Below are 24,710 nucleotides of genomic sequence, written 5' to 3' on the forward strand. Positions count from 1 at the left end.
AGGGAAAATAATTGTTCGGCACGGACTTGTAGGGCCGAGATAGCCTGTTTCCGTGCTGTAATTGTTATATGGTTATATGTTACAATGGAACACAAAATCATAATAAAATCAATAGTTTATCATTTAAAAGGGGTCTCATCACAATCCTTTGACAATAATTGAACTTGTTTAATTCTCAAGCTAGTGGTAATACTCATTTTGATTACATGTTGTTCCATATTACTTCAATATTAGACCTAGTATTAGTACCTCATCTAGTCATGGAGCAATACAGCACACAAATAGACAAACCTTCGGGCCATAGTGGTATAAGACATGATTTGTGCTTTATTACAAAGCCCCTTTGAATGTGGATAACTGTTGAAACATTAAAGCTTTTTTACATAACATCATCCACGGTCACCATATCTTGAACCTAAAATTCCCTCATTTATCTGTACACTGTGGATGGCTCGATTGTAATCATGTATAGTCTTTCCGATGACCGGTTGGCACACAACAAAAAGCTTTTCACTGTACTTTGGTACACGTGACATTAAACTAAACTAACTAACTAACCATCTTTATTTTCAAATGGTCCTCCCACTTTCTCCATGAGCTCCCCCACAGACCATCTGAAGGGTAACTCTATGCATTTGTCACACGGAGACTTCACTTTTCCCATTCCTAGCCTCCAATATACTGCAGCTCATCCAAGTCGTTTTGTCTGGAATGTCGGAGGTTGCGGGGAGACTTGATAGAATTCTATATAATTATGAGAGGTATACATAAGGTACACAGTCAGAACCTTTTTCCCAGGCTGTAAATGTCCAGCGCTAGAGGGCATAACTATAAGGTGAGAGAGGGAAAGTTTAATGGAGATATGCGGGGTAAGTCTTTTACACCGAGTGTGGTGGGGGCCTGGAATGTATTGCCAGGGGTGGTGGTGGAGGCAGATACGATAGTGGCGTTTAGTAGGCTGTGAGAGGGAATAGAAGGATATGTATTATTTATAGGCAGATGAGATCAGTTTAACATGGCATTGTGTTTAACACAAACATTGTGGACCGAGGGGCCCATTCCTGTGCTGTACAGTTCAATGTTCTAAGGGTTTGGGCCTTGATTCACACAAAAATCTTTCCATCCTAGTGCAAGAGAGCTAATGGACTCTTTCCCTTGCAGTAGCAACATTTAAAAACATTTCCAACTTGTCTCTCAAATGTTTGCCTTAACTTACTCCTGAGAGAGATGTCAGTACTCCTACAATTCAGTCCATATAGAGACCTACCATTTTCAATACCCCACTGTGGACTACTTTGTTTTAAGCAAGCTCTGGAAATCTACCTCAAATTCATTGTTCCTGCATCTTTTTAACTCTCATATAATCTGACCAAACACTGCTCCAAACTCACAACCTCTACCACCTAGTACAGGTGTAATACTCCAGTACTTTCTGTTTTGCTCTCATTCTTCAAAAACCCCAATGAGCATAGGCGCTGCCACCTTTATCATTACTCACAAAAAGACCATTTTGTACCACACTATTCTGAACTGCCCCCCTTTGCAAGTATATACTCTCCTTAAATAAGAACGTCAATGATTTTCAGTGGGCCAATTAGGAATTGTGAAACTAACCAACATTACAGCCAACTTCTATTTCTGACCTCTCTGGTCAGTTAGGAATGGAATGGGTGACGTTTCGGGTCGAGACCCTTCTTCCGAAACGTCACCCATTCCTTCTCTCCAGAGATGCTGCCTGTCCTGCTGAGTTACTCCAGTTTTTGTGTCCATCTTCGGTTTAAACCAGCATCTGCAGTTCCTTCTTGCACAGGAAGTTGTAAGCTTGCTATCGAATGGTTAATGTTAATTCTATATTACTCCTGCTGTGGTATTGTGTTACATTTTAAGGGCAGGATCTTTTCACAGGCCCTTGTTCAGTGCTTTGATTTTCCCATTTTTCTTTCTCTGCAGAAAACATGATGCTGGAATGCTGATTGCTTAGATCGGAACTTTCCCTGCAGCCCAGGGATCGCCATAAAGCACAAAACCTCTGACAGAAAGAATCAGCAAAGAGAAAGACAACCACCACAGCAGCGTTCTCAAGACTACTTTGGCTAGTTTAGTTTTTTCCTCGTTCAATTTTTTTTAAAGAGAGGATAGCAAAGAACAAATGAAGATGACTATTCATTCAGGTCTCTCTCTCTTTCACATGCACACACGTACACACATTCACACACGCACACACACACACACAACATTTACACATGTAACACACACACGCATGATGTTTGATTAAAAAACAGTGACAGTATTTAACAAAACACACCACGCACACAACTGACAAGATGCTGGCATTACTTATTAAGAAAAACTGAGCAAAGAAAAAGAACCTTAAAAAAAAAACTGTGTGTGCATCGGCGAAGCAGTCTTAATCTGTGAATGAAGACCAAGCTGAGAGAGTTACTGACCCTTCTTGATCTCAGACCCACAGTCGCTGATGACACTTTGTGTATATACTTAGGCTTCTTTGATATATTCATATATTTCAACAGTGCTTCCGATTCTCACAGTAATTGTGATTGACGTTAGATTACGGGTAGTCACAAAGGGAGACTCTGAGGCCACTCTATTAGTCTATTGGATTCCAAATAGGTTAAGGTAAACAAGAGCTGGTCCAACCCACCGGACTCTGCATTAGTAGCACGTCAATACAGAGATGACTGCAGGATTTTTTAAAATAAATTGTGTTGATTTTTGGTTCAAACATTATATTTCAATCACAACAAAAGAAAATGTAACGAATATCTCGCCCCAGTAAGGGTTTGTTGTGGAATTTAGCATGCCAGTATTTGTTCTGGGTTTTGGAGTTCTCTCTAGAAAAAGACTGAACTGGCACATTGAAATCCAACAGCACATTTTAAAATACATCCCTTTTCCTTTGACTGTCCAAGGTCACATTTTGGCATCAACGAGACAGAATCTCGTCCACTAATCTTACTTAAACAAACAATAGCAAATGCCAATTGCAATCAATTGAGTGCATTTAGCTATTATCTGTAATGGAGAATAGGAAATGTTGGAAATACTTACAGGTCAGGTAACATTGTGGAGGTAGAAACAGACATAACATTTCAAGTCTTTCATCACAACTGTTATCTTGTGTTCATTTTGACACTATGCAATTGACCTGAAATGCCAAGTCTTGTTTCGAGCTCTCTCTTTCTCTCTGCATAGATGCTGCTTGACTTGCTAAGTATCTCCTGCATCTTCTGTTTTTTTAATTTCGGAATCCCAGCATCTGCAGTATTTTGCTCTTATCACCCTTTGGAAGTCCCTGCACTTGAAGTTCCATAACTAAGGCCCCTACAATCGTAGATTCAATGAGTGGTTGAATCCTTTTATAGATAAGGCTGTTTGGTTGTTGCTTGAAACAGCATTAAGTAGAGAGGTTTGCAGCTCCATTATCTGGATCTTGTTCCATTACTTAAATCCCACCCATGAATACTACACAAGGAGTTGTTTCTTTTCTTTTTTCAGGTCTTAGTGTTGACCATCATTTTAAGCACTTTGTACAGTGATGTTGGGCTGTTACAACTTGTGCACAGGAAGGGGTAACTTAGAGAGGGAAAACAAAATCAGTTAAATCTGATCCAACCCCTTGTTACTGAATCTCCAGCCGAACCACAATAGACTGGGTGGTTATTCAACCTTCAATAGCATATCTCGGCTGATCCCACCAAATGTAGTGGGCTGGAAAATGCAACAATGTGGAGCAATAAAGGGGTAAAATTTAATAAGACAACTAAATAGTCTTGTTCAATAGGGAACTAAAAACTACATGCAACATGACCTCAATAGACCAGGATTCAGGGAGAGCCTCCTTGATGATCATCAACCTTTTGAGGAGTGACCAGTAACAGCTTTCACATACATAATGTACATAAATTAAATTAGTTTCTATTACTGTGCTAAATATTAGAAATAATTATTCATTAGTAACAATCATCGGTAATGAGGCTCTGTAGCAGGCTGTTCTAATCACAAAATGTCTTCTGAGTTAGCAAAATCTGATCAATACATCAACAGAGCACAGATGTAGTTCTTCAAAGGGTTAAATTTTATTAGTGGTGCAATCAATCTTGCAAGTTTATAATTGCAGGCAAGGAACCAGGGAAGGGGAGAGAGAGAGAGAGGGAGAGAGAGGGAGATAGGGGGAGAGGGAGGGAGAGTGACATTTTCCTGTTGCTGTGTTCGTGGGTCTCTCATCTTCGGATGTAGGGTTGGATGTTAGCCAGAATGGCTCTCAATACGCTCACGTATCACGCTCTCACTCAGCTCCCACAAGGCGGATGCCAATGCTTCGTCCTGGGCTGACTGTGACGGCAGGCACCGACAACAGTTATTGAAGTACATCCCTCCCAGCCCCTCCAGCTCTGGGGCGACAGCACAGTAAATGCTGGTGGCTGCTCCCTGTTGCTGGAAAAGAACATGAAAATAAAAGATAAATATCGATTGCCTACTACTGATAATCAAAGTTTAAACACATTGAATAGTAAAAATACTCGTTTCATCCCCCACAACATAATACGGCTCCGTACCTTTGGTGCTCAATTTAAAAAACCTTGCCAATAATAAAATACTCAGCGAGAACGCTCTCAGTAAGCACAAGTGTAGTGCATGTGCCAAATCTATCCATTCCCCTTGCATCAAGCTGATTTAATTGTGTACAAGTTGATCAATGATTCTTGCCAAAGTTACCATCCACAAAGTTCATAAGTTCATAATAAGTTCAAGGAGCAGAATAAGGCCATTCGGCCCATCAAGTCTACTCAGCCATTCAATAACGGCTGATCTATCTTTCCCTCTCTACCCCATTCTCTTGCCTTCACCCCATAACCCCTGACACCCTTATTAGTCAAGATTCTGCCAATCCCCGCCTTAAAAATATCCATTGACTTGGCCTCCACAGCAGTTTGTGGCAATGAATTCCACAGATTCACCACCCTCTGACTAATGAAACCGCTCCTCATCTTCATTCTAAAGGTATGTCCTTTCATTGTGAGACTATGGTCTCTGGCCCTAGTATCTCTTCCACTAGTGGAAACATCCTCTCCACATTAATTCTATCCAGGTAGGTCAAACCCTTCAGTCATCGAACATTATCTTAGCAATTATACACCTCATGGGTTCCTGGGCTTAACCTGAGCTCTTCTACTCTTCACCCCATATAGAAATCATTGGGTTATTTACCTCTTGACAGGCTTTAGTGCAATGATTGGTCTGCAGAAAGAGATATAACTGATACTGTTTGTGCTTTTTCCCCTCAAATGAATGGCAATGCAGTTGAGCTAAGTCAATTGTCTCTGTTTCACCACAGGTACAATTTTTGCATAAAAAGGATAGTTTGCAGCTTTACGGATTCTGCAATGAAATTACTTTCTTCACTATCTTTAAAGAAGGTTATACATTCAATGGCTTAGTTTAAACTCAGACCAGCTGTTGGACAAAGAGACGTCAGAAGTCAAATCATGGCTTAAGTGTAGTTTAGAGTTCAGAGATATAGCATGGAAACAAGCCCTTCGGCCCACCAAGTCCATGCCGACCAACGATTACTCTTTTCTAGTTCTAGAACCACACACCAAGGACAATTGACAGAGAACAATTAACCTACCAACCCGCACGCCTCTGGAATGTGGGAGGCAACTCGGAGAAAACTCACACCATCACTTGGAGAACGTGCAAACAGTACCCGAGATCAAGATCGAACCGGGTCTCTGGTGCTGTCAGGCGCAGCTCTACCACTGTGCCGTCCCAGGAGATGGTGGGAGATTTTCTCTTTTAACCCCTGGACATAAAACACTGTCTGGTCAGGAGCTAAGCAAGTATTATACCAAGGCGATTGTGCAGTTGTAATGAAGCCTGCCCAATTTTGCATTAATTTAACTTAATAGAGGGAATTCCAAGCTGATTCCATTATTGTCCATTATCCTCCCCATGCAATGTTGCTCTATAACCAACCCCAGGCCACCATTTAATAGCCAGCATCCAAACAAAATATTTACCCCTGGCATTTACTTAGCTGATGGTGGAAATTTACAAAGAGCTTCAGTAGAGATGAGCCTTATGAATTCCTAAAATATCTTATTAGATATGTAAACCGAAGAAGGCTATGGTTTAAAACAACATTTTGATTACAACATCTGAAAGCAGCAAAGAGATGGCTGCTAAAAAGAGGCATTATTATTATTCATGGCATCACAGTGTCTCCTCATACTTCCTCCGAGTTTGGAAGGTGGAATATTTTACCTGTGTGACTTCCAATGTGATTGACGTGCAAAGTTTAAAGGCAAAGTATGATCTATATTTGAAAAGGCATAACTTGTGTAGTGCGCCAGATATTGTCAGAGCATATAAGCTATTGAGAGGTGCTGTATGATACACCATAGTCTCAAAAGCCAATATGAGGGTAAATAAAGAATGATTCATTTTTAAAAGCAATCATATCACCAAGTGATTATGAGCCTTTACGACTCCAAGTATTGGGATAAAATCCCAAGCAGAGTTGCAAAATCAATTGGGTCCCCTTGTGACAATCTTTACCTGTTGTTCAAGTCAATTAGCGGCATCCTGTGGCTCAGTCCCGCAAGTAGATTTAGCCGTGTGATATTTATAATGCATGTTCCCACTGGGAGAGGTGTGGGGATACAGAACCGTTCACTGGATTCATTGTGTGACAGGGAAATTCACACAAGGAGTGGATTGGAATGTAGACATATTGACTAGAATCTATGTTAACCTTAGATAGTGGATTCTAGAGAAATTATTTTTGTATGATCCCAAGCATTTAATCAGAGTGGGTTAGAAATTTATTCTCAGTCAGTTGCACTAAACATTGAATGAACACACATGACCATTGAACTCGGCATTTGAAATTCCCTTCCATAACATTGAGTAGAGTTGAATTGCACAAGGAAATTACAAAGCATGTGCACTACATTACTGGACGATTAGCACACCCAAGTGAGGAAGAATGTCTTTGGCAGAGAATTTACAGTGTTGACAGCTGTGTCCATGGGGTGTCCCCCATAAGTGTTTCTTTCTTTTGATGACCATGTTATGTATATAAATGTAGATAATGAAATGTCATCAGGAATTTTGATCATCGGTAAACTTGTTCCTTTCCCCTTCAAGGTTCTGTTACTACTTTTCCTTGTCTCAGTGGTTTAGTTTAGTTTAGTTTATTGCCACGTGTACCGAGGTACAGTGAAAAGCTTTTGTTGCGTGCTAACCTGTCAGGGGAAAGGCAATACATGATTACACTTGAGCCATCCGCAGTGTACAGATACATGATGAAGGGAATTTTGTGCAAGATAGTCCAGTAAAGTCAGATTAAAGATAGTCTGAGGGTCTCCAATGCATTTGCAATGCAATGCAAGTGTGCGTTGTCACACTTCTGTTCCTCTTGCGTGATGGGAGAAGGGAGAAGGGAGAATGGCCAGGGTACAATATGTCCTAGTAAACTTCAGGTAAGAAGTTCAGGTAAGAAATTACACAAGTTTAGCTTTATTACTTTCTTTCAAAAACTCCAATGTTTCCTGATCGATTGATCAGCAAAGCAGCCGCTCCAACTGAGAATCTGCCCAATGGAGCAAGCTGGTATGTAAAGAACTGGAAAACAAAAAACCCACTTGATCCCTTATGAATGTTGAATACTGTTAGAGCAAAACAGTAACATTTGTTTCTATTTATTGATTTATTTATTTATGTTATGTGGGTATTGTTGGCAAGACCAGCATTTATTGTCCATCCCTGACAGCCTATGGGAACCGGAGAAGTAGGAATTTTATTCCTATCTTCCAAATTAACTGCCTCGAAGCAAAAACAGGCAAAATCAAAGATCGGGTGGTCCGTTAAGTTGGGATGGGATGGGTGTAGGATCTTATGGAACATAGAATAGTACAGCACAGGAACAGGCTCTTCAGCCCACAATGTCTGTGCTGAACAGAATGTCGATAAATTAATCTTATCTGACTGCACATAATCCATGTCCTTCCATTCCCAGCATATCCATGTGCCTGTCTAAAAGCCTCTTAAACACCACTATATCTGCCTCCTTCTTCACCCCTGGCAGCATTTTGCATGCACCCACCATCCTCTGTGTAATACAAACTTGCCCCACATGTCTCCTTTAGACTTTGTTCCTCTCAAATTAAATCTATGCCCTCCAGTCTTTGACATTTCCACTCTGGAAAAAGGTTATGATTGCCTAAAGAAAAAGGTTCTGTCTTGTTGAAACATTACTTCCATCCATCCATTCCCAATGCAACAGATATGTGGCCTCATGTAGTAGGTCCCCCTCGGTCATGACTGACCATGGGTGATGCATCCTGGTCGGATGCAAGCCTGGGCGATGTCATATATAGGGCTGGCTGTTGCCCATGCAGCACGTCCCCCCTCTCAATGTCGCTGATCGATCCAAAGGAACAGCAGGGCCGTTACAGTTTGGCACCAGCGCCATCGCAGGAGCTGCCAGAACGAGGTTGTAGACAATGACAAACTGCCTTAGGGGCTCCGACTCCGGATTTTCTTGAGGTTTACTCCAGGAGCCTTTTCCATGACTGGATATGGCCACAAGGCAGTGGAAGTTTTAAATCAGAGTTTCCCTCTCCTAGATGGACTGCCTTCCCAGGCTGTCGAGCCCCATCTGCCCGAGACTCGTGGGGGCGGGAGCGTCTACCTTCCCGTGCAGGTCTATAGCACCTGCCCACTGCCCATGTAAACCTAATGTAAGACATACAAAAGGAAGAATAGATTTGTTCACAAGCATGAGGGGGGCATTTCATTTCAACTAAAACCCCAAATTCTTTTTTTAAAAATGGTATTGCAAAATGTGATTGGGAGGGCAAATAATTCAAACTAAGTTCCCACTCTTTGTTAAAGTGCGGGCGTATTTCCTTCTGGAGAACTAAGATTTATGCGTATGTGTGCGTGCATGTGTGCTTGAGTGTGTGTGTGTGTGTGTGTGTGTGTGTGTGTGTGTGTGTGTGTGTGTGTGTGCGTGTGTGTGTGTGTGTGTGTGTGTGTGTGTGTGTGTGTGTGTGTGTGTGTGTGTGTGTGTGTGTGTGTGTGTGTGTACGTGTGTGTGCTTAAAAAAAAATATTTAATGACTAAACAACTTTGGGAGGGCAAAAAAATTGAAACAAGATTCCTGCTCTTTATTGAGATATTTCTTTCTGGAGAGCTTGGGTTTTTGTGTATGTGTTTGCGTGTATGTGTACTTTGAAGAAGGTAGATTTTAGAGTTATCTGTAATGCCAATCACAGGTGCAAATCCCTTCCAGACCCTAACCACCCTGGTTCACGAGTTTTAAATGACCAAGCTGGATGGGGTGATGTTAGCTCCAGTGGAATTTTGTGCAACTGCTGTTTGAGGTGTTAAATCTGCTACAGAGAGGAAGAGGAAATCCAAATGCAGGAGCACTGTATTACTATTTGACTTATGTGCGAACAGAAACGATTAACAAAAATAAAACTGGCTTACGCTGTGAATGATATAATGATGTCACTGTGCAGTGTTCCATTTTAAAACTCAGAAGCCCTGGCAGTGAAGTAACTATTTCTTAGAACGCGAAGTTTATGATTGTAAGGTATCTTTAGCCTGATAGTTGAACACCATTAATAGACACAACATGCTGGAGTAACTCAGCGGGCCAGACAGCATCTCTGAAGGAAAGGAATAGGTGACGTTTAGGGTTGAGACCCCAAAATATCACCTATTCCTTTTCTCTAGAGATGCAGCCTGACCCGCTGAGTTACTCCAGCATGTTGTGTCTGTCTGATGTAAACCAGCATCCGCAGTTCCCTCCAACCCAGTTGTGCTGTTGTCAGCCTGGTAAGGTGTACATTTTGGCCTAGCTGATTGCCTTCCCTCCTGCAAGTCTGAAGGTTGAGGATTCAAGCGCATATAGAAATAGACTTTTTATTCAATGCAGTGGAGTGGGGATGTTATCTTGTTGGAGGCGCCCATACTTTGGCTTTAACTGAACTCCCTTCTGCACTCACTGAAAAGAAATCTTCTTGTACTCTTTAAAAAAGGGAGTTATTTCCGATGTTCCAGCTAATGTTTATTCTTCAATTAAAATGAAAGAAACAGATTATGTGGCTGCATCACGCTCTCATTAGCGGGATTTTGCCCTGCAAAAATCAATTGCCACATTTTCATCATAACATTAGTGGCTGCAGTTCAAGAAAAGGGAGCTCAATTGAATGTAAGGTACATCCATATTGCCATATTCTATCTTCAGCATGGCACCTATGATTCACTATATAGATAGTTCACTCTGAGATACAGGAAGTGCAGCCGGTGTTAATTTTTAAATGATGTATGTTGAAATGAAAATAATACGATTTAAGAGGTAAAATATACCAAACAAGACTTGATAACTGATGCATTTTGTGATGCTTCCTGCCTTGCATCTTCCAAAGAAATTTAGACAGATACATGGATAGGATGGGTTTGGAGGGATATGGGCCAAACCCAGGCAGGTGGGACTAGTGTAGAAGGGACATGTTGGTCAGTGTAGGCAAGTTGGACTGAAGGGCTTGTGTCCACACTGCATATCTCAATAACTCTCTCTATGACTCTTATCTACCAGGAGGAATGTTGGGTGTCCGACATGTGACCATACTTCAATCATAACTGGATCTGAAATCCAGACACATTTCCACCCTGGTTTGAATCCATGGTGTACATTTATGATGGTTTCATAGCGGACTTGATACAGCGGAGTAGTGTTGCTAAAGAATTGACTCTCAATAATCATAATATCTGTATTTAATTAGAACACTCGCACTCCAGTTCTGCATTACAAAGAAATGTTTTCAACTGAAAAGTCACAGCTTGGAAAGGAACATTTGTCTTGTTACAGCTGGTTACATTTTGAAAAACCTTTTTTTGCTTTTCAAAAAAAAAAAGTTCCTGAAAGACGATGGCAGATGGCATAAAAATGCACCTGGATCTGTGACAGACGTGAATTAATTTGTGAGGAAATGTTATATGTGCACCAGCTTTGCACACATTATACGTCTCAATAAATGGGACTGGGAGTTAACCGTACACTGGAACTGTACACTTGAAGGAGAAATATGCTTGGGAGCAGGTACACGTTTATCTTGACTGTATTTCAAAATATTATGTGGCAAGAATCACAAGCTTGTTTTCCCCACAGTGATTCCCATTTGACTGCAGCAGCAACTGCTCTGTCAGGGGTCAAACATCTGTAAGTTGTTGTAAAGGCAGTTTGCAAATTAAAATGATAGATATACTGAATGAAGAAACTTCTTTGAAGCCCTGCACCATCCTTAATCAAGTCGTGATGCCATTTTCAATCCTCCCAAACATTTGCAAGCTGTCACGGCAGGCCACACCATCAATCTTTTTAGTGTGTGTGAAATTACCTCGAAATCTGGTTTTGGATTAACTAAAGAGTGTCTGCACAATGTGGGTTCATCACTCTCTTTCACAAGTCATTTGTCAGACTCTGGTTACAGCCAAGAGCCATGGGGGTAGAACATTCATGGATTTAATCTGCTGTTTTTTATGTTTATTTCACCCTTTCCCCAATGCTTGATCTTACCCAGCCTATATTCTGGCTCTTGGAAAGAAGCAATGTGATAAACAGGAAAGATTCTGCCATTAGGTTCATTTAGCATTCTTTTCTCCCCAACTTATTCCAGACCTTGGAACAGCTTTGAGGATGGGGGAACATCACCTCACGAATACATTGTTTTATAATGATTGTTGACCAAGGTGCGAGACATCACAACCTACTCTAATGTTCATAGATGATTTTCATCAGACCAGAAATGCGGGTCATGCGTTCTCCTCCCTGCTCCAGTTAGGCTGGGACTGGATGTACCCGATTCCTAAAGGCCAGGATCAGAATCTTACCATCGGCAGATTAGAGTGCAAGTGCATGAAATGCATCAATTTATTGATTTCTTGTTTTCATTTAATAATCAACTCAACAAATATACATAAAGCACATTATACATTAGCCTCAAAGGTCAGCAGTAGCTTTGTTTCAGAGGTGCAGATTTCAAATCCCACACTAAGGCCTTCAACATGAACTTCTGAAATTTCAAAGGCTTACATTTGGGGACTGCAGCTATGTTGGAAACACCAAAAACCAGATGAGATGTAAAAAAGATATAAAACTTTTGACTTTAGTCTCTAGAGATAAGACTTGGAATCAGGCTTTTCGGCCCACCAAGGCCGTGCCGACCAGCGATCACCCCGTACACTAGCAATATCCTACATACGGGGAGGAAACCAGAGCACCCAGAGAAAACCCACGTGATTACAGGGAGAACGTACAAACTCCATACAGACAGCATCCGTAGTCAGGATCAAATCTGAGTCTATGGCGCTGTAAGGCAGCAACTCTATCGCTGCGCCACTGAAAGATACCACAACACTATTTTAAAGAACAAGGTTCTGGCCAATAATTATACCTCACTCAACATCACTGGAAACAGATTATCCAGATTATCATGAATACATTTCTTTTTTTTTGGAAAAGTGTAGCAATTTCCCATATTGCAGCAGTGATCTTGCTTAAAAAATTGGAATTACTACACTTTGGAACAAGATAAAGGCAACATTGATAGGTCATCCTTTCTCTAGTTGTGTTAAAACGTTTCTCAAAACCCTCTGATGGACAGTGATCGCTCCTTTGAAAAGCAGGCAGGTAAAGTGATAGATAACACAGGTAAAGTATTAAGTGCAAAATTAAAGAAGACTGCACCTTTAAAACTTGCCTCATAAATTACAAATCAGGAAAGAATGCTAAAACTCTCCTGTGACATTTTTTTCCAACTTCCAAGCTATTACAAGTATAACTGCCATATCTAGAATACCATCTGCAGTGCAAGTGTGGAAACTAGTTTAGCAAGATGATCAAGTCAGGCTGTTTTCCATCACTATTTTACAGCTTGCAAGCCAGAAAACACACAACATAGCATGACTTTATCAACATTGCTCGTGCTGGGAAAATAATTAGCAGATGGCGTAACGAGGAGGTGGGGCAAAATTACATTTATAATCATATTCCCATTATCGGCTGTGAGCCATTTTATACATCATTAACAAATATTCAAAGACTTAGAATGTGTTAATTATCATTTGAAGGCATTATGAATCGGTATTTCCTTTGACTGGTCCGCATCAACCAAGCAACCGTGTGTCTCTTTTTTTCTTGTTTAAGGGACGCTGTCATCATTGCATCTGATTGATTTCCTCAAACAATTAGAAAATAACCTTTTCTCCCAAAATAATTGAGTTAAATTTCCACTGGGGTTATGTGTGTGAAATTGGTCATTCTCATTTCCGATTCTTATTTGCCCCCATTGCTCCTGTGTTAAGTTTAGTTTTGAGCTACAATGCGGAAACAGGCCCTTCGGCCCACCAAGACCATGCTGACCAGCAGTTCCCGTACACTAGCACTATTCTACACACTGGGGACATAGAAACATAGAAACATAGAAATTAGGTGCAGGAGTAGGCCATTCGGCCCTTCGAGCCTGCACCGCCATTTAATATGATCATGGCTGATCATCCAACTCAGTATCCCGTACCTGCCTTTTCTCCATACCCTCTGATCCCCTTGGCCACAAGGGCCACATCTAACTCCCTCTTAAATATAGCCAATGAACTGGCCTCAACTACCCTCTGTGGCAGAGAGTTCCAGAGATTCACCACTCTCTGTGTGAAAAAAGTTCTCCTCATCTCGGTTTTAAAGGATTTCCCCCTTATCCTTAAGCTGTGACCCCTTGTCCTGGGACAATTTACAATCTTTACCAAAGTTAATTAACCTACAAACCTGTACGTCTTTGGAGTGTGGGAGGAAACCGGAGCACCCGGGGAAAACCACACGATCACAGGGAGAACGTATAAACTCTGTACAGACAACACCAATGGTCAGGATTGAACTCGGGTCTCTGGTGCTGTAAGGCAGCAACTCTACCGCTGCACCACCATGCGATCGCGGGTTGTGTGCGTGAAATTAGTCATTTCCGCTCCTATCGTTTCTGTGTTTAAGGACTTATGTAAAAGCAAGGTCTTTACACGTGGACACCATGTATTAGATGAGAATGTCCCTTTAAACAACTGTTACGAATGTTATGTAATGATTAGCTGAGTTGTACAAAGTAGGCAGGCTGTAATTGATAGTTTGTTCTGAGTTGTCTGGTTTCAGGCAAGTGGCAAAAAGATACTGGAATTAGCCTTGTGTCCTCCTAAATTGGGAGTGGCAGAATTGCCTGTCGCTTCAGTTCAATATCCAACAATTCGCCAAGAGCATAGATACCTGTACCTCGGGTGAGATCGGGAGCAAGTTCAACGGTGCTTTTATTCAATGCATTTATTGTCACATGTGTGAAGTGCAAGCGCACAGTGAAATAAATTTCTAACATACATTACAGTGGAGTATTACCATACCCAAGCACATCCCCGATTAGCAAGTGTACAGAAATCGTCCACTGATCCTGCATACATGAGGCGCAATGTTTTGGTGCAATGTTTAAAGTCCAGTCCACACACTAGTTCTTATGAGCGGTGCCCGTTCCAGCCAAGCAAGCAAATTGGCACCTCTTCAAAAACCTGTGCACCACACAAGGAGGTCACTTAGCCCATCCCACCTGTAGCAAACTTTGAAAAACATCCATTCAGTCTCACTACTCTGCCCTTTCCTCTATCCAAGTATATATCCAATTCCCCTCTGAAAAGTACCATTGGTTCCGTTTTCACTATGCCGCAATAGGAGAAGGAAGGCAGGGAAAGGAACTATTATTGTGGCAACTGTATTCATAGCAATTGTCAAAAATGGATACATTTACAAAACACACTCTAATGGTCCATATCTCTGCAGAGATGTAATCTCCTGGGAATGCAGTACTGAAAGATTCATTGCGATCTTGCCAAGCACACTGCATTTTGCAGCTTGGCTCTTGCCAGCTATTTAGTTCCAGTATCTTTTTATCTTCTTGAAAATCGCAAGTGAAGTGGTGAGTTTGATTTTTAACAGTGTTTATATCAAGTGTATGAAGATAGCCAAAAATGAGGCACACCAGAGACAGCTAGATATTTCAAACAATGGCGAGACCAAATGCCTTTCAGTGAAAGCTCCTCGTGTGAACAGCTGAGAACTTAAGGAAGTTGTCCTCGAGTGGTGTCAGTCAGTTGTATGTCACCTTCAGGTATGGTGAGTAAGGGTTTACGTTAGAGCTTGGCAGTCTGACAGCACTTGACAGGTGAAGTTGGAGCTGGTTAGATCATGTTGTGCCAAAACACTCAGGTTCAGTCAAGGTTAAGCTGTTCCGTACCAACTCACCTTGTTACTTTATCCACATCATTTTGATTCATGCCAGCGGGTGGTGGCTTTGACGGGTGGATCTGCTCGGAAGTAGAGCAGAGACTTGACCCAGGATCGCTGGGCTATTTTCAAGTATCAGTTGTTATTCTCAATGCAGCTCGGGATCGGGTACATGTTTCCAAGTGTAGGCTTCCAAAAGAGGACACAAAATGTTGGAGTAAATCAGCATCTCTGGAAAACATGGATAGGTGACGTTTTGGGTCGGGATCCTTCTTCACACTGACGTTGGCTTCTAGTTTGCATGGGTGTCTCAGTCAGCTGGCCCATGTCCTCATGGTCGGTGGACAAAAGACTTCACCCAGACTCAGAGCGCCCTTCTTATGCATGGACCCCGAGTCTCACTCAGTATTGGTGTATGTGTGTGATCGGCTGCAAATGCTTTTGGGTTGGGTCATGTTGGATAAGGATGGATTTTAATTTTGAGATCTGAGCAGTACTGTGGGTTGGCAGGTATAGGCAACACAACACTAACTAGTTTAAACCGGGTTCAGCTACCACAGGAGGTTATCAATGTGCTCTGGGATATTTTACCTAAGCTTCATTACTCCTTTAAGGATACAATTTTTTAATCTGAGGTCATCACATTTTTATTTCTTGATTCCTTTGTATAAATTCTATCTACATGGAGCACTAAAATAATAAGGGGACTCGCATTGACACGCTTGGGTCAGTGGAAGGTTATATTTCATAAAGAGAAATGGTCTCTATTGATTCCCATTATCTTACACAGAATTAATAACCTAATATTTCTTATGAAATCCAATGGTGACCTATGGTTTTCTCTGCTTTTATAAATTCCTCAAACCCTTTTGCTCAACTGTGCCAAAACTGAGAGTGATAGCTGAGTGGGTGACTAATTAGACCCAGTCTCCTTCGTACGCTTTTGCAAAATTACTGCAGTCTTTAATTAAAGGGGCTTTGCCTGCTTTATCAGACAGAACAGAGTTAATTACTTCAGCTTACTGCCGCACCTTTTAGTCAGATATCCATTTCTACTTAAAATGCTCATTTTTGTTGCTTCTTAATAGATTTTGCACCGCTTTTCTTTATCCCCCCCATCGCACTACCATCCTGAACAATAGTGTAATGTAATTAAACAGAAGTGTTAGGTAGTACTTTCCTTGCACTAGAGACACAAGAAACTGCAGATGTTGGTTGACAAAAGAAGACACAACATGCCAGAGTAACTCAGCAGGTCAGGCAATATCTCTGGAGAATATGGATAGGTCAAGATACTTCTTCAGACTTCAAACGTCACCTATACATGTTCTGCAAAGATACAGCCTGACCTGCTGAGTTACTCCAGCACTTTGTGTCCTTTTGTGTAATAACCAGCATCTGCAGTTCCTTGTTTCTGCACTACTGCAAAATGTGTGTATTGATGGAAAAGATCCCACAACACTTTAACACACCTTGGGTTTTAACTGTGTATATTTTTTGAGATAACTTTTATATTTGAGAGCAATGGACGGTTTTGTCATTTGTTGTTTCCTAGCTCTCTGTACAAAGAAAGGTGCCTATTTCAAGCTGGCTAAAGCCTCTTATTCCTCCTCCTTCCCACCCCCCCAAGTCCAGCTTCAGAAAGAGCTGAATCAATGGAGCAAACAGCAAGCCTGTTTGAAACCTGGCTTGTATGGTTGGCAGACGGTCCAACTTTAAATTCCAAGCCACACAGCAAAATCCTCAACACATGGTCTTACTTACTCTTAAAAAGCAACAAAAAAAAAGCCAAATTCATTTTGAATATAAAAAAAGGAAACCCTTTGGGAAGGTGAAGTTCGCTAATATTAAAAAAACCTGCAGCACCTCAAAAGATGTAGCTGAGAGAGTATGCCAGCGTTGTGCATGTACTTTTAGTTCTGGCACAACAGCACAAGAGACTAACACCGTGGGCAAGCATTAATCTTCATGTCCAGCCGATCATACAGCATCTGCCAATAAATGGGGCTTATTGAAGGAACGATCAGGCCTTCCAGTCAGCTTGAAGCTACAAGCTGCCAGGAAGTATCATTCTTCTGAGCAAGCACCTGCCTGAGACAGTTATGCTTTTCTCCTCCATTTCTCTGTTAACTCCACATGAGTTGCAGTCTCAGAGAATCAGAGAATGTGAGGGAACAGAAAGGGGCCATTCAACCCAATTTGTCTGTGGGGGTCATACAGCACGGAAATAGGCCCTTCACTCCAACTCATCCATGCTGACCGAGATGCACATCAAAGCTAAACTCAATGTGCTGGAGGAACTCAACGGGTCAGGCAGCATCTACTGTTTTTTTTAAATTTCACCTTCTTGGACCCACTGAGTTCCTCCAGCACTTTGTGGTTTTGCTTAAGGTTCCAGCAACTGCACTTTCTTGTCTGCACATCAAAGCGTGTCCCATCTGCCTGCATTTGGCCTATACCCATCTGAACCTTTCCTATTTATCTTGACCATGCCGGCATAAATGAACCATAGCTTATTCACACTTCTCAGCTCTAGCTCCATAGCCCTGCAGATTATGGCTGTTCAGATTCTCATCCAGGGACAACGTACAGGTGATTTGCATTTTGCCTCCCCCCAATTTTGACAATGAATTCCAGACCTCCACCACTTTTCTCATTAATTTTTTTTTTCTTAATCATTTCACTTTAATCATTTCACCAATTAACCTAGTTCTAGTTACTGACCTCTGTGTTAAAGTAAGCAGGTCCTCTTACCCTGTTTTAGATTCTCGTGGAGGTAGAATATCCTATCTAGTTCCATCATGATGCCAGAGTGTAGCAACTCTTTGCATGCTGTTCCCAGAGGAGAATCTACTATAATCCGATACAATCACCCAATACTTCATTCACTTTCCCACTTGTAAATCTAGATATTCAGCATTTGGTATCTATCCGTTCACTCTACCGACTGTGCTTGAGTTGGGATTGATTGTATTACGTATACTATTATGTTTGTCTCGTCCATTTTCTTTTTACTCAGTGGCGCAGCTGGCAGATCTGTTGTCTCACAGCACCAGAGAGCTGGCTTCAATCCTGACCTTGGGTGCTGTCTGTGTGAAGTTTGCGTGGTCTAGGACGGGTGACACAGTGGCACAGCTAATAGAGCTGGTGTCTTTTAGTGCCCGAGGCATGAGTTCAATCCGACCTCGGATGCTATTTGTGTGGAGTTTGCAAATTCCTCCTGTGACCACATGGGCCTGGTCCCTAGCCTCCCACTGTACCTCAGTACATGTGACAATAATAAACCTAAATTTAAATGTGAATATATTGCAGCAAAGAAAAAATTCACACTTAAGCTTTATAGCTAAATCACAGCGGGGGATGATATAGAACTATGTAGCAGTTTGCTTTTGTGCCAGCTCTTCAAGAGAATTATATTCACACCCCCATTCTTTCCCCACTGTCCTGTAATTTTTACTTCAAGTATAGATCCATCACCTTTACAGGCAATACATTCCAAATAATAGCAACTCTCAGAGAAGACACATTTCTTCTCATCCTCCCACTTGGATATCTTTTGCTACGAGCATCTCTTATACTCTGAGGTGGTTACAAATCCCCCTTGGAGGAAAAAAACAGTTGTCACAGTAGAACCTGTTTTGGATAGTTTTTAACCAGTTCTATTCATTTGAGCTCAATAAATACCAGACCAGTTTCTGCATGTGGCAATGGGGTTCTGTAGCTTTCAGAAAGTAAAACATTCTGTCGGGTTGCCCAGGATTTGCAATCCTCTCAGAGCTCAATGTTAAATTCCTGAATCATTAGTTAACAATGCTCTAAACCATTGTTCTATGGGTTTGATTTAAGACGTGCATGCCTGTGGGGCAGCCCTGGATATTGTTTGTATTTAAAAAAGTATGGAATATTATGCAATTTGGAATATATTGAACAATTATTTTTCTTTGACTACATGCCACTCAGGAAAAAGCTTGTTATTGAATGGGGGAGGGTGATGCTCAGCTCACATTTAAAAAAAAAAAATCCAAATCTGGTTTGATTTCTCTGGATTTTATTATAGAAAAAAAATGGTTCTTCCTCTCCGCTCTAAGTGAGAAAGATAAGTGGTCCCTGTCCCTGCCACACAAGGTCTGAAGAAGGGTTCTGACCCAAAATGTCCCCCATTCTGTTTCTCCAGAGCTGCTGCCTGACCTGCTGAGTTACTCCAGCACTTTACAGTGTCTTCGGTAACTCGTCACATGAACCAAGTGCATGCGCATTTAATGTGACCTCGTTTGTTGATTCTGCCTCCTCTTGCGCAGTCTCTACAGCAAAATCTCCAACCCCTTTAGCCGGGAGAAGTGGAAAAGGGTAAGAAAAGGCAGCCAGCAGCTCATTCAGCTGAGCACAAAGTAAAATGGCGAGTGAAGTAAATGCAGCTCGCGACTGTGAGATCCCAGCAATTCACCTGTAAAACTCAGGAAGCTGGTTTCACATGCTCCGTGCTCACATTACAGTCAGATATTACTAATTATGGATGTGTACTTTTGAAGGCGGCTCTGTTAAAGCTTGATATTGATTAATCTCTTGTAATCTTTCATCAAAATCCCACATGGCTATGAAAGAGTGTTGACTAGACAATTAGAGACCCCAGCAGCAAATGGAAATATCAACTTGTACCATCTGGTTTAAATCTGTGTGTGCTATGGCTTTAATAACTATAATGTGTTAATATAATTTTCCCCCCTTTAGAGGCTGCTGTACATAATTTGCAATCAGTTTGTGTTGACACCAGAGATTGCAACTCCTACTGCCTAAGATCCTTCTCCCTTATGTCTGTGATGTGCAGATGATGTGATCACAATGATCTTCTAGCTACTTTTATCAAAGGGAGGAAGCAAAAATCTGTTTCAAATTCAGTTGCCAGTAATTTTGTTTGTTTTATGCACTATCTATCTATCTATCTATCTATCTATCTATCTATCTATCTATCTATCTATCTATCTATCTATCTATCTATCTATCTATCTATCTATCTATCTATCTTATATATATAAACTCAGGTCATAAGGAGAACCAAGACATCCCATTGCAACCGGAATTTTACAATATAATATCGACCACATTAATAATAATTAGAATCCATCAATACTATTGTAAAGTTCCCTCGGTGAAAACACTGCATTATTGTTCTTTAAACTCATTTTCTATTGATCTTCTTGTATTTACTATTATTGTAGTTTATGGTCCATATTATGGGTGAGGAGCTGATGTAGGAAGCAAAATGGTATAATGGGTTTTTACATGTTCCAATATATTGACCCAAGGGAATACTGAGGCTGTTCTACACTGAAAACAATGGCAAATTGATTTTTCATCCACTTCTGGCTTCCTGGTGATTTGAAGATATCTTTAAATGCTTTAAGAATTTGTATGTCAAGGCTGAACTACATGTTTTAAAACCTGCTGAAATTACACAAAACAGTTTGAGATCATTCAAATTTATTTATATATTTTTAAGCAAACAAGCAGAAAATAATAATGCTTGAGTTTATTAAATGTCACTTTTTTTTCATTTTTAAGGTTTGTACTTCCAGCTATTGTGCTTAAATTCTTACCAAATGACCCTGGTGTCAGGTTCAAACAATACCCTAATGACGGTGACCCTTTGTGCAGGAAAGGTAACTAAGAGGTTAAAGTTTAAATATTTTGCAGGAGAAACCGATGCTTAACTCAGTCTTACAGGAACGCAACAACATATAGAATTAACATCAACGGAGGGAATTTATTCCTCAACAGAATAGCTGACATAGACCAAGAGAACTTGAAAATGAGTAGTTTTCAATCAATGCCACCTTTGTTACAATAGCAGCGAGAGGAATGGATAAAGATAGGTGTTTTCTTGTTTTATTGTTGGATCCCTGATAGAATAAATAAAACCCGAAAAACTAGTGGAGATGGAGCTCTGTAAACAATGATTTCCAGATTCTGAAATCCAAGCCTCATTAATATTTCACAAGTACATAGAATCTCATTTATACTATTTCCATAATTAATGATGATAGCTTAGACACCATCTTTAAAAAGAGAAAGAGAGAACTCTGTAGTTACTGTTCCATTGGCTGAAGGTTACTTGTAAAATACTAGCAGATTATTATATCGTACTTCATCTACCAGCATCTTGCTGCCAAGTCTTGTAGGGAACCCATATTCTGTCTAGTCGCTTTAGCGAAGAGGAGAATGGTGCGACACAGCAGCATTCTCCATGTTAGTGACCATTTAAAGAAACAAAAGAAAATACTGTATGATGCAAATAGTCATAAAATAAGGTAGAAAGAGCAGGAGAAAAATACGAAGAAAATGTTGCCTATTCATTATGCTACACTTAGCATAGAAAAATTAAAAGAGGTATGTCAGAAAAGTTACAAATTTAAAATAAATCATGCAAATATTAACTTTATATGCATGTGATAAATATTCTACGACTGTACCATGAATTTTAGACATTATTAAAGCTGCCTTTGTCCTCTCCCAAGTAGGATGTAAATAACATGTAGATGTTTGCCATGTCCGTGTATGTAAATAGAATGTAAATAGAAAAAAGCTAAGCATGCTGATCTAATAGCAGATTTCAGGTACTTTTATAATCACAATCCTCATATGGCATGTACTTCAAAAAGAATTTAGCAAAAAAAAACAGGGAAAAATAAGTTATTAAAAAGGATGTTTGTTAATAACAGAATCACACTGGAAAAGGGGACATGGGGGTGGGTGTTGTAGGGAATAAAGGAATACAACATTTTTGTTACGGTAGAGCCATTTCTCTCTCATTTATTCCATCCAGTCTGTTCTCACAGAATTATGCCTGTATTATTGTCTGTATTATAAAAAAAACGACAGGCATCAGGGAAAAATATGAAATAAAAGGTTCACACTGGGGAGGATGTCGAGTAGCACGTTATGGTACAGACAATGTCACAGAGTGAAATAAGGGTTCAATGGATTGAATGGAAACTTTTATAGGAATGTTAACTTTTTTGAAATTGAAACAATGAAAATGACAAAAAAAGACATTACATTCGCAATAGATGGAGTGATTAATTTTTATCTGTGCTGAAGAGATTTTGAATTTAATAAATAAATCTGATGACCCACAAGTAATTTGTTCTTCTTTTTGAAATATGTTTTGCTTGCTTGCATCTGATACAATGTGGTGCGGTTATGGAGCAGAGGCGGCACCATGGTGCAGCGGTAGAGCTGCTGCCTCACAGCGCCACGGACCCGGGTTCGATCCAGACTATGGGTGCTGTCTAAGCGGAGTTTGCACCTTCTCCCTGGGTTTTCTCTGGAAGCTCTGTTTTCATCCCACATTCCGAAGATATGCGTGTTTGTAGGTTAATTAGCTTCTGAAATTGCCCTTAGTGTGTAGGATGGGAAAGTGGGACTAGTGTAAATGGGTGGTCAATGGTCAGGGTGAGAGCTTCTAGCCCCTTGCATTAGTCCCATGCTGATAAGCTTCAGTATCTATGCTTACACATGGAATCATTACATCAGCAGTTAACCAAGAAACCTGGGCTACTGATGTAACCATGAACAAACCAACACCGCTACCTCCTCTCACAGATATAGTTGCCAGTCAGAACCAGGCATAGGTAACAGAGACAGTCAGAACCTTTTTCCCAGGATGGGAATATCAAATACAAAATGGCATAGCTTTTAAATGAGACGGCCAAATTTTAAAGGAGATTCGCGGGGCAGTTTTTTATACACACAGGGTAGTTGGGGTGCTTGCAATGTGCTGTCAGGGGTGTTGGTGGAGGCAGATACAACAGTGGCGTTTAAGAGACTTTTGGATAGGCACATGCAGGGAATGGAGGGATTTGGTTAATGTGCAGGTAGATAAGAGTTGGTTCTGGCATCATGTTTGGCGCAGACATTGTGGATGTACTTTTCTATATTCTATGTTCTATGCACTCCCCATGTTATTGAAAGTCTGGAGACACTTACTTTTTAGTTTTCAGTTTAGTTTACAGCATGGAAACAGGCCCTTGGGCCCGCCAGGTCCGCGCCAGCCAGCGATCCCCGTACACTAGCACTCTGCTACACACTAGAGGCAATTTACAATCTTTACTGAAGCCAATTAGCCTACAAACCTGGGTTACACAAAAAAGCTGGAGAAACTCAGCGGGTGCAGCAGCATCTATGGAGCGAAGGAAATAGGCAACGTTTCGGGCCGAAACCCTTCTTCAGACTGATCGGGGGCGGGCCCGCCCCCGATCAGTCTGAAGAAGGGTTTCGGCCCGAAACGTTGCCTATTTCCTTCGCTCCATAGATGCTGCTGCACCCGCTGAGTTTCTCCAGCTTTTTTGTGTAACCTTCGATTCTCCAGCATCTGCAGTTCCCTCTTAAACATTAAGCCTACAAACCTGTACGTCTTTGTAGTGTGGGAGGAAACCGGAGCTCTTGGAGAAAACCAATGGGTCATGGGGAGAACGTACAAACTCCGTACAGCTAGCACTCTTAGTCAGGATCAAACCCGGGTGTCTGGCGCTGTAAGGCAGCAACTCTACCACTGCATTCACCGTGACTTCCATCCCTTCTCAACAGAGTTTCCATCACACCCCACAACATGTGGATAGTTGCTGGTTCGTTATTTATTCATCTACGCGTGGCCATTCAGTTGTTCTCCTGTGTCTGAGGATATTTGTCACATGGCCAGACATCTCTGCGGCACCGGCACGATCTAGGGCCAGCTCTGCTCCACTCTGCTGCAATCGTTTAGTCTGGCCTGGTAGCACAGTGATTAATTTACTGGATTAGTTTTACGGATGCCTGGATTTATGATCCAGAGTCACCCGCTCAAATGCCATTCACCGCTGAATTTAGATTCAGTTAATTAAATAATGCCATTAAATGAATTAATAAAAAAACACACCTAACTATCCAGGCAACTCGTTTCATCTGGGTCATTGAAATTACTTGATTTCGATCAGATTTCCCAATTCCCATCTCTCCACTCATTTAAAGTTTGATCGGCTGGGCTGAATGACTCTTCCCTCTGCTACAGGTACAGTGGCGTACCAATCATTATACCAGAGTGGTATTTCAAAGGGCTTGATCTCACAGTTATGAAATTGATTTTTAATAAAGCTATTAGATTTTATTTTGCTACATTGGGAAAATACCCATGGATATTGTGATGCCGGTATTCTTCAGGGCAGTGAGATTGCCATCTTCATCTAGCCTGGATACATGTCACCCAAATCCCCTGTTCTGTAGTTGATTATGGATGCCCTCAGTACAATTAAATTTAGGCAATACAGATAGATACTGCCTTTCCAATATCTACAACGCATTTATCTTGGATCACTGGAGGAGGCCATTT

General features: G+C 41.1%; 2 protein-coding genes across 2 annotated transcripts in view; one reads left to right on the forward strand and one right to left on the reverse strand.

The window, feature by feature from the left end:
- Positions 1-4,092, forward strand: part of LOC129705330 (transcription factor Maf-like) — a 354,539-nt gene extending 350,447 nt beyond the window's left edge. Inside the window, exon 3 of the mRNA XM_055648851.1 lies at positions 1,951-4,092. Within this exon, the coding sequence (XP_055504826.1) occupies positions 1,951-1,981 (31 nt within the window). The 3' untranslated portion in view covers positions 1,982-4,092. The remainder of the gene's footprint in view (positions 1-1,950) is intronic.
- Positions 4,088-24,710, reverse strand: part of wwox (WW domain containing oxidoreductase) — a 977,325-nt gene continuing 956,702 nt past the window's right edge. The window contains exon 9 of the mRNA XM_055648843.1: positions 4,088-4,455. Coding sequence (XP_055504818.1) covers positions 4,267-4,455 — 189 coding nt within the window. The 3' untranslated portion in view covers positions 4,088-4,266. The remainder of the gene's footprint in view (positions 4,456-24,710) is intronic.

This window comes from Leucoraja erinacea, chromosome 17 (assembly GCF_028641065.1).
Source record: "Leucoraja erinacea ecotype New England chromosome 17, Leri_hhj_1, whole genome shotgun sequence".
Classification (NCBI taxonomy): Eukaryota; Metazoa; Chordata; class Chondrichthyes; order Rajiformes; family Rajidae; genus Leucoraja; species Leucoraja erinaceus.